We start from the raw sequence: 11,218 nt of genomic DNA, 5'->3' as shown, positions 1-11,218 counted from the left end.
TCTGGAAACAGAAAGCTTCATATTTGTTTATATGATACACGGAACATTTTAATATGTCTGGAAACAAAAAATTCCATACTTGCTTATTTTGTTTTAAACCTGGAATATACAAATATTATACTTTTAATCGACTGATTAATGATTTTCTGTTGGAGGATAAAAGATCCAACGATTTGTTTGTTTGTTATGGATTTCGCGCAAAGCTACACGAGGGCTATCTGTGCTAGCCGTCCCTAATTTAGCAGTGTAAGACTAGAGGGAAGGCAGCTAGTCATCACCACCCACCGTCAATAATGGGACTGACCGTCACATTATAACGCCCCCACGGCTGAAAGGGAGAGCATGTTTGGTATGACGGGGATTCGAACTTGCGACCCGCAGGTTGCGAGTCGAGCGCCCTAACCACCCGCCATACCGGGCATACAAAACGTGTAAAAATGCCTGCACGACGAAATATAACCTTTACATGTGTCAGCCACTCAAACATAAAATTACCAAATCCCACAAGTGGTATTATCTTATTGGTAATAAAAACGATATTAATAAGAACACGGTTTCTTCCAGTTTCGCTTATTTTCAACTCTTTTTCTTGATAATATTACTATTCCTTCCAGGTATCAATGTAGGACCTGTCGTAGCAGGGGTCATTGGAGCAAGAAAGCCGCAGTATGATATCTGGGGTAATACCGTTAACGTAGCCAGTAGGATGGACAGTACTGGTTTACCGAACCACACACAGGTAGTTATCAGTTTAAACTAGCGAAAGATATGGAAAAAAAAAAGGTGTTTATAAGTTTGGTTGTCAAATGATTTACATATTTTGAGAAATTAAGGTGACCATTGGAAAATTGCTCAAGAGCACATGTTAGAGATTGTAAATCATGATCGAAGGAATACCGAAAACAAAGTATTGTTATGAACAAACTGTTTATCGGATTATTTATAATTGAGAAAAATGTAGAATAGTAAATTCCTGACCTCAAACAAATTTGTTTTCTTTACACCCTTTGTTTACCAGGTGACGGAAGATGTCTATGTGCTACTGAAAGATTACCCATACGTGTTCCAGTGTAGAGGTCGTGTAAAGGTTAAAGGAAAAGGAGATATGACCACCTACTTTCTAATTGGTAGAAAATCGCCTGAAGCGAAATCACCGACCAGTAGTTCCCCAGAGCGTTCAGAAGACCCAGAGGGGCATCACAGAGAGAATCCTTCTTCGCTACACCAGTTATCTAACAGTAGTAGACATAACAGTGAATGGGGGAGTATGTCGAATGATGGTGGAGACAGTGCTCTTAAAACCAGGAAAGTGCACAAAAATCACGAATTAGAAACAATAAAACAGGAAAGCCCCAATGGTCATTCGGTTTCGTCCATGCAGTCGGTTGTTGATTTCCAAGAACTGAAATTTCATAACTATGCATTTCAATCTAACTCCTGCTCTTTTTCGAAAACTTGTCCTATCTTTCGTCTTTCGGAGGTTCTCTCTCTATCTGAATCATTACTAGATATTCGGAATTCCTGTTTGGCTACTGGCCAGAATTCCGTTGCAGTTTCTTTTGCCAGGAAGACCGGTATCAAAAGCATATTCCTTCAAAAAAGTAGCACCGACTTTTCTAAGCTGACTCAAGTTCTTCAACTTATTAAATATGGGTCACATATACAAGAATCCTGGGAATATTCTGAAGTCGTATATTTCTCTTTTGACCACTCTATTGCTATTTATTCAATGAACCATGCAATTATTGACATTGCGTTAGTATTTCATGGATATTTTATTCGTGAAATTTCCCGCTTAATTTCTGAACAAGAGAACAACTTATCATTAACAAGTAACGTGAATTTCAACAAAATAGATAAGAAAAACATATTCGTTTTAGGTTTCAAAAGCAAGAATGATTTGGCTCAAAAAATTTCCACCGAAACAGTACTTTCAGAAATTTATCAGAAACGTTTAATAGAACCGGATTGTCTAAGAAAAGGAAATTTCAACATTTTAAAATTAAATAAATGTTCATATCTGTCTGAACAGAAACAAGAGATTGCCCTCTCTCTTATCACAAACAAAACTCTCTCAACTGAAAGTTGGACAAACATTAACTATAATTTACTGAATCGGGTGAATAAAAATACCATAAACATTCAGCCATTCTTAGAAAAGTTAAGCAGCTTTCTTTACGTGACAAAATTCGAAGTTTCTCATGAGTTATACATTATTAATGTGACTCAGTTTCACTCATGCAACATAACTCTTTACCCTATATTTGATTTACATGATAAAACTTTAGCACCAAATAAACATTCTGGTCATCTACCAGACACAAAAATTGGGAGTTTACTGATATATGGATTTCTCTTGAACACAATCAGTTCCTTGTGCAGATCTGATAAGAATATAAAGGAGAACATTGAAAGGCACAAATTTGATGCATCAAATACTTTAACACATAAAAAAGGAAATAAAAAAGTCCTGGTATGTGACAGAAATGGCATGCCTAAAAGCTTTGGATCTAACAGTGAATACATCAAAGATAACAGATGTGAAAATGACGTTTCTCACACAAATCTTGGTAATGAATACTCTAGGTTTAAAAATGACGTTTTGACTTCAGAAACATTCGCTATTGAAAAAAAACGAGGGTTTGCCTATACAGATTATTTTATCAGTGGTTGCTACTCGATTAGCATCGCTTACAGTGATGGTTCTGTCTGGTCACAGTGTCATCAAGCTAAGGATAACAAGCTTCGCTAACATTTCTTGTCTTACAGGAGGGCTACTGTTAAAAATAGACAAACATTACCGAAATGTTTTAACAACTCACGACATCTACTTTGTAAATTTGAAAGAGCTGTTATTTAATTTTGCCGAAACTCATTTGCCAAATTTACTTTATGTGATACGTACTTGCTTTTGGATTTCAGAAATGCTGTTTACGTCTTTTTACTAATATCTTATTCTCAGCATTTACCTTGATGTTTGGTGCCATATTTTAGATTAAACGTAAAATAGATATTAGCTTCGTGACAGAACAAGCATAGAATTCAGTAAACTATGAAGTGAGCTTCTTACTGGTGTTCAGATGCCGGGAACTGTGGTTTAGATCGAAACTACAATACATATTTTACAGTTATAGCTTGGAGCTGTGTAATGAACTCACTGATGTAATGTAACAAATATTATGATTTTTGGCTTTGTGAAAAAGACCATTTGTGTTCTGGTGGTCTATTCAATGATGACGCATGTTCTATGTTAGAGAAACTGATGACTCTAATCTATTGATTTGCAACTCAATAGACCTGTGGAATCTTTTTTCAAACGCCTTCTTTCGTGATGTTTGGACAAAAAAAATAAGTTAGCGTAATAGGTTCGTTTAGTCTAGTGCCATAGGTCATCAATTTTGGCAACTGATGATTTGTTATATTTAAAATCTTTACATTTAATATTAGTAGATTAGCATGTCTATGTATAATGGCATTACCCCTAGTACTTTGGTAACGAAATTAATCAATAAAAACATAATAGCGTAGAGCTTAGCGGATAGGCTTAGAACACAGAATTTGTTAGATATAACTTAAGAAGAATCGCTTTTTAACACTAATTTCTTCAATCGAAAAGGAGTGTTAGTTGGCTGTATTACAAATATCTACATTCATTTTTTTTTAAGTAACACCATTTATAGCATCTTTATGCTCGTGGGCCAGTTTATTACCTAGATGGTAGTCTGGGGGCTTAAACTATATAACCAGGTAAAGTACTTTCAGAATTTGATTATAATTCCTACCGTCTACTATAGACCCTCAGTTAATTATATGACTTTTAATAAATAGCTGAGTTAACATTTAAACATTCTTAGAACCGTTACGGAACTGGTTCGCTTGATATAGGTTTCGTTTTCCATTTCTATTTTGCCACTTTGGCAAAATAAAGTATAATTTAAAAAAAAATAGGGGTCGAATAAAATCCCTTCGCGGGCTGCCAATTTGTCCCTCTATGGTGTATTGGTGAATGAGATAACAGCGTGAAAAATGGTTTCATGCTTTTAACCTAAAAGCTTGTTTGTTTGTAATTAAGCACAATGGGCTATCTGTGCTCTGCCCACCACGGGTATCGAAACCCGGTTTCTAGCGTTGTAAGTCCGAAGACATGCCACTGGGGGCAACCTAAAAAGCTAAGCAAATTATATCTGTATATTAAATCATTTTTAATATCGTTATCGTAAAAACTACTAGCTACCTTATTAGAGTTTATTCAGTATCAACATTTTCGAAATCAATTTCCTTGTGACAAAAATGTTCAAAATTTTGAAGTTTAGTTGCTTTTTACAGCGCAACTAATAGAACAAAATATGATACACTTAATTTGCTAGGATTTTATTTCTTTGGCGAGTTTCTGCAAGGGTATAACTAACAAAGAAAGAAATAGTCTGTTATTATATCTAAACAAAAAGATATTTGAATTTATACATTGTAATTCACATTATTTGTTGAAATGTAACTGTAATTTTATAAAGCAAGAAATATATGTCAGCATACTGTAAACTTTATATAATTATATGTAGATATTTATATAATATATAATTAGATGTCTACTAATTAAATAAGCGACAGTAAATCAGTATATAACACTGATTTGTTGGAAATTCCTAACCAATGAAACTCGAGGGATATAAAACAAAAATGAATAAATAGAATTTTCTCTTATCATTTTAAAGTTGAGGCTAATATTGTAATAGATAGTTATTTAAACAATTTAAAACGTGCTGTTGTTACAAGATAATCACATTTTCCGTAGTTGTCGTTTTTTAATTGGTTGAAATAAAGTTTATTAAACTAACCAATGTTACTTTGGAGTATCTGTGATTTGAGCATGACAGTCTTAATATATGTTACTTTATTTTTCCTTGTTCTAGTTTTTTTCTTTTTTTGCAACATGTATATTTGATATTCTAGCTCAAGAATATTGTGTACCAGTAAGTAGATCCATAAAACAGGAGGTTCCATATAACTTGACTGGTAGAAGTTTTAATGAAATTAACTTGACTGGAAGATGGAAACCAGACAATATTCGCGAAGAACAATAAAACTTGGTTTATTATACAGAAATACAAACGGAATAAAAATGACCCAAAAGACTTCTCCTCTGAGTGTCTGCCAATCGCAAACAGGCAAAAAAAGTATGTAAGATATCTCTATCTTTCCACGTGATTGTTGGTTCAGTAGCCCTAAAATGCCAGCTTAAGAAGTCATCATCGTCTACAAACCATGCAAATCTGTGAAATCTTTCGATGTAAAAAAAAATATCATATTTTGAAGTTATGTTTGTGAAAGAGATCAAAAATTTAAATAAGGGAGTGAACAAAAACCTGGGACAAAGTGCTGAACAGCTTAGATGGTATCTTCATCATCAGTTATAGTTAAAATATGCATTAGATGTAATAATGTTTTCGACATAGTTTTTGTGTTCTTTTGTTAGATTGTTTTGTAGTTATCTTTATGGCTTTGTTATCAACTTAAATAGAACACTGCTGTCTAAGCTGTTTTAGTCTATGTTGAAGACAGTTTTAGAACTCATAGAGTATTATGTACAAATGCGAAATGAAAGCTTTATAAATCCCTTGTAACATCATAAAATTACTAATATATTGAAGCAGATGTTTTTATTAACCCGTTTGAGTTTTTTTTTTATCAGTTAGAAGCCTGCTGTTCTAAGTCACATTTGACAAGCCATTTGAGGTGGGAGTTCATTTATTAACTCTGACTTACTTTTGAATTACAAGTTGTTAACCATAATTGAAAAATGCTCATTTTTAAATGGTCGACAAATCAATATCCTTGGAGTAACTCAGTTTGCTTACCATGCTGAAGAGTAAAGTTGATAGATTTGCTTAAAGTCAATGTGTACTCTGTTTGGGGAAAGTTTACAAACGATGAAAGAAAGTGGATATTTCATCATGCAAAAACTCTTGAAAAGTAAAAACAGTTAATAATAGCAACCTTGTTTATAGGGGGAGGTTAAATCATCTAGGTTCGCCATTGGGTAACTTCTCGAGGGCTAAATTTATAGGTTTGAATTTACCCTATTGTAACTTAGTGGTCTTAGAACTGAAATCAACACTGTATTCGTTTATGGACCTGTAGTAACACACACATTAAAATCAAAATTGTTTCGATCTGCGGAGTCTAGAGCTACGACGTTCACTCCTAATTTATTGGATAACCATGACACTATACGAATAGACGGTTTTAAGTTATGAATGAGTTGTCATTCTTATGTTCCGAGGGCACGCTCATTTTTAATATTTGATCGAATAATGAAATCCTTGTACGTTGGAACGATATAAGAGAAACTACTGACGTATTTATAGATGGCTGAGTGATTATGTAAACAAAATTACGCATGCTCCTTGACACTTGAACTTGGAAATTGTGTCGTGGATTTTATGTATTTCCCAAGGGCATTGTGAACATTGATATTAATGGAGGAAAACTTGGTTTTACACGCTTTAAGACTTAACAACAAATTAAAAACTTATTAAATCTGTATATCCTCAAGCCACCAACACAATGTAATTTCCGTTCCAAGTGCACAAAATGAATGTATCCTAACAATATCTATGCTGTAAACAAAGTATTGTTGAGATGTTGTTCACATATATGTTTCCAGTTTAAAATATATTTGAACCCTTCAACAATAATGCTTTACTGTATCACTCATCGGAAAAAAAAAAACTTCACGAAAATGTTCAAATTCGCCTCAAGCATTGCTATAATCTTTAATGATTTAACACAAACTAATAGTTTTATTTTAATTCTTAATATTTCATTAAGATTTTTATTACAAAAGAGATAACGTTATTCTTAATAAGCGTTATCAAATTACGTAATTTTATTTATATTCGTTTATAGTAACTAATAATGTATCTTTAAGGTTTATTTCTGAGGACATCAGAAGTAATTAATGTGTGTATTTGTAAGTTTATGACAGAAAAACGCTTAGGGTTTTTATTCATTACTGTAAGTTTAGATTGTGTTAATTTGTAATCAATAGATGGCAGTAATATTAATTGTTTGTTTGTTTATTTGAAGTTAAACACAAAGCTACACAAAGGGCTATCTGTGCTCTGCCCACCAGGAGTATCGAAACCCGGTTTCTAGCGTTGTAAGTCCGCAGACATGCCGCTGTGCCACTGGGAGGCAGTAATATTAATTGCTTGTTTGTTTGAAGTTAAGCACAAAGTTACACAAAGGGCTATCTGTGCTCTGCCCACCAGGAATGCCATTGGGGGGGGGGGGGCGGTAATATTAATGAGCAGTAGACTCTAGTTTTTATTTTACCTGAAGAGGAAGTGGATTTTATTCCAAACGTATTATTTCCATGTTGAAATCAAATCTTGCAAACGTTAAAGCATTTACAAAAAACAACTGAAATATAAATATTTATTCAGCTTTAACCTCTGCAAGATTTAACCTTCTGTGCCTTTTAAGTACTTTTTTTTATGTGTTTATGTGTGCATATATATGCATAGTCTGTGAGCACTCGTCCCTTGTTGTAATTCTACTTCTATTTATCTTAGTTTGGTAAATTGACAGTCTGGAAAAATGCACAAAATAAATGTTTAACGTAATTTATAGATAAAGATAACAAGATGAAGTTCGAGTCCAATGCAGGAGAAGAATAAAAAACACATGATTTGCAACACAAGAGTGTGCTTAGGATATGTGGTATTAAATGTATTACGAAAATAAATAAAATGGAAATCTCATTGTTGGCATCCGTTGTTGATTACTTCACAACTAGAACAGCTAGGTTTATATATAACAGAGTGAAAATAACTGAAAAGTATATCTTTGTTACTATATATATTACAAGTTACCTTCATCTTGCTAGACCAAAGGAAACTTTGTTTATGTGATCCTTTTGTTCATCGTAGATTTAATGTTAACTTCCGATCAGAGAAAGCCACAGACATAGTGCGAAACTTAAAATCAAACTCTTAGGAGTAGAGCTTAATCAAATATACTTTTCTTACTTATTAATATTAGAATGTATTGTTTGATCAGTTGGATATCCTCACTGATAACGATGTTTTTGGCCGAATTCCCAATCATATTTCACGACGTTCGACCAGTTTAGGGGATTTAGGTTACTCTGTTTGCTTGTTCGTTATTAGGCACAAAACTACACAATAGTCAAGCTGTGCTGTTCCCACCGCGATTATTAAAACTCAAATTTTAGCGTTATAAGTCCTCAGACTTAACAACTGAACTACCGGGGAATTAAGTAAGTCCTAAATGCATATATTAAGCTAATATATGTAATAAAATAATAATAATAAAATTAATTTAAAAATAATAAAGTTAGATACAGTCTAACCAATGTTGTTAAAACGAAAGTAACAATAAAGGAATAATATAATACACTTTACGTGGAGAACATAATCCGCTGGCTTCGACTACTGTCGTAGAACTTATTTTCTTTGAAAAAGTAGCATCAATATAAAACCTGAATTTTACCTAGCACGTCCTGTGACCAATGAAAGCCTCTTAATTAATTAAGGAACTTTAGAGGAGCGTGGAATCTTTGACAAGTTACAATGGCACATGTTACTGCTAGGCGATGAAGTATGTCTATCAGAACCCTTTCAATTCAACTAACCTCTGTCACTTACGAAACACATAGCGTAAGCAACAGGTAATAATAAATAAAGCGAAATGGTCTGTAAAAGCCGAAAAGAATATACGATGAGCCTCTAAAAAGTTCAGTTATAATAATAAGACTTAGAAATGAAAACTACAGCTCTCGTTAATATGGCAAAGAAAACAAGACTTAGAAATGAAAACTACAACTCTCGTTAATATGGCAAAGAAAACAGGACTTAGAAATGAAAACTACAACTCTCGTTAATATGGCAAAGAAAACAAGACTTAGAAATGAAAACTACAATTCTCGTTAACGTGGCAAAGAAAACAAGACTTAGAAATGAAAACTACAACTCTCGTTAATATGGCAAAAAAACAAAACTTAGAAATGAAAACTACAATTCTCGTTAAAATGACAAAGAAAACAAGACTTAGAAATGAAAACTACAACTCTCGTTAATATGGCAAAAAAACAAGACTTAAAAATGAAAACTACAACTCTTGTTAATATGACAAAAAACCAAGACCTAGAAATGAAAACTACAACTCTCGTTAATATGGTAAAAAAACAAGACTTAAAAATGAAAACTACAACTCTCGTTAATATGGCAAAGAAAACAATTAGCAAAAACCGATGTAACTAAACTAATGACGTAATGTCATACTATACACGGAACTGTTATCTTTCCAGCCACTTTCACTGTCACCACTATCACACTTTTTTCATTTGTAAGTTGCTCACCAGTCAGCTATATTATCTCGAACCTAACGTTCGTTGTTTATACCTGTGGTAGCATTCCACCAAAGAATACTAGACGTGCATATTTTCAGCATTTACTCACTTTAAATCTTTGCAAGGTAGAATATGGAAGCCTTCTTATTGATACAAATATTATTTCAAAAGATACTTCTAATAGCTGTAATAGAGTTTGTTGGGATTTCAAAGTCCAATAACATTTTATCAGTATCGAGTGAGCGATATTTACTCCAATATTCCTTCCTGAACATGTATTTTTAAATATATTTTTCACTATTCGAAAGAGCCGTAAATACGCTTTAACTTATTTCAAAGGAACCTCTGGTATAAAGAAAAGGGACTGCAGTATCTTTTATTCAAATTTTTCATGCAGGAATAAACAAGAGTTATTTCCATAAACTGAACTATCATTATTTTAGATCTTTAGTTATTATTATATCTAAATAAATACTTAGTAATTTTGCGATATGTTCTCGATGATAGTAGCTGAAAAGTAATCAGATAATTGTTCTAGAATATAATCATGAATAACCTCCTGTTTAATTTTAGTTTTAATACATTTTGCGTGTAATACAAAATCTAATCATTTTTTTAAATAAACCTAATTTCTTTCGAAACCTTCTGCCCATTTGAGAACTATCAGCTGTGGCAATAATTTGTCAAATTCATTTGTATAATTTTAAATAATTTTGCTTTAAATAAACATAGTTTGCTTTTTTAATATTTTCCCAGTACAAATGTAGTTCAGTTTAATTAAGTTTGTGGCGATTCAGTTGCGATCCCCAGTGGCTCAGCTCGCTAAGTGTAAGGGCTAATAAGGCTAAAGTTGTGCCAACTTGTGCATTATTGTGCTTAACAAAAAAGAAAGACAAAATCTAGTCTCTGAATGCATAGGCGTCGCTAGGCGCTTGCACATCTCGCACCTAGCGACGTTTTTGTCTGATAGAGCCTATTTTTGAAATATATTGAACTATTCGTTCGAAAAGCGTCACAGCTAGTATATGAAAGAAAAGGCTACAGATGCATTTGTTGAAAAACTTTTTATTTTAACCATATTCGCGTTCTTATGCGTTTCAACAGTAAAACAAAACAAAAACAAACATTTATTGATAAAAAAGTATAAAATAACCATCAAATATTTCGTCAAAATTGTAATATCGCTACAAGAAAAACTGCATTAAAACTTATGATTAAATCACGTCAAACTCATAATTATTTTCCATGTTGCTAACTTTTTTCTAGTCCTAAGACGCGTGATAAATTGAATGGCATTGGGTAAAATGGAGTGGTAGCTCAATTATGCGATTTAAAATAATTTTATGTTGAGATAACCAAATTTATTGACTTTTAACTATCAAGAAATCTAAATAAGTATAACTTATATTAAAATCGATGTTTCACATCCACTTACTTCTGTGACTCAAGTAATTCAATCTAAATTGATGAATATATTAATCGGCGCTATGCTATTAGTTGTTGCAAATTCTTGTATTTCCCTATTTTTATTCAACTTTATCCAGAAATGTGAAATTACTGTCATATTTTATAATGTATTTTTTCGCCATTTTTGATCAATCTTAAACTATTCAGTTGGTATATTTCCTCAATTATTTCTCACTTGGGTGCATATAACCCAAGACGATAAAATACTTAATTAGTGTAAAAAAGTCCTGCGAATTGTAACTTTAGAAATGTTGTTTTGGTTTTAATAACGGATTTTCCATAATTCAGCTACGCAGATTTCGAAAATAATATTATTTTTTTCCTATCACGTAAGAATTTTTTACAAATCGGGAAGAAAATAAAACTCTTACTTACAAC

At 32.6% G+C, this 11,218-nt stretch overlaps 1 protein-coding gene across 1 annotated transcript in view; it reads left to right on the top strand.

Moving 5' to 3' along the window:
* The window catches only part of LOC106462092 (Ca(2+)/calmodulin-responsive adenylate cyclase-like), a gene marked incomplete at its 5' end in the record, with an annotated part of 86,126 nt that extends 82,006 nt beyond the window's left edge, over positions 1-4,120 (top strand). Inside the window, 2 exons of the mRNA XM_013921977.2 lie at positions 615-739; positions 1,019-4,120. Coding sequence (XP_013777431.1) covers positions 615-739; positions 1,019-2,752 — 1,859 coding nt within the window. The remainder of the gene's footprint in view (positions 1-614; positions 740-1,018) is intronic.
* Between the last annotated feature and the right edge of the window lie 7,098 nt (positions 4,121-11,218).

The sequence above is a fragment of the Limulus polyphemus genome, unplaced genomic scaffold (genome assembly GCF_000517525.1).
Source record: "Limulus polyphemus unplaced genomic scaffold, Limulus_polyphemus-2.1.2 Scaffold1091, whole genome shotgun sequence".
Taxonomy (NCBI): domain Eukaryota; kingdom Metazoa; phylum Arthropoda; class Merostomata; order Xiphosura; family Limulidae; genus Limulus; species Limulus polyphemus.
Note: the sequence above shows the minus strand (reverse complement) of the source record. Positions and strands in the feature narration are given on the sequence as shown.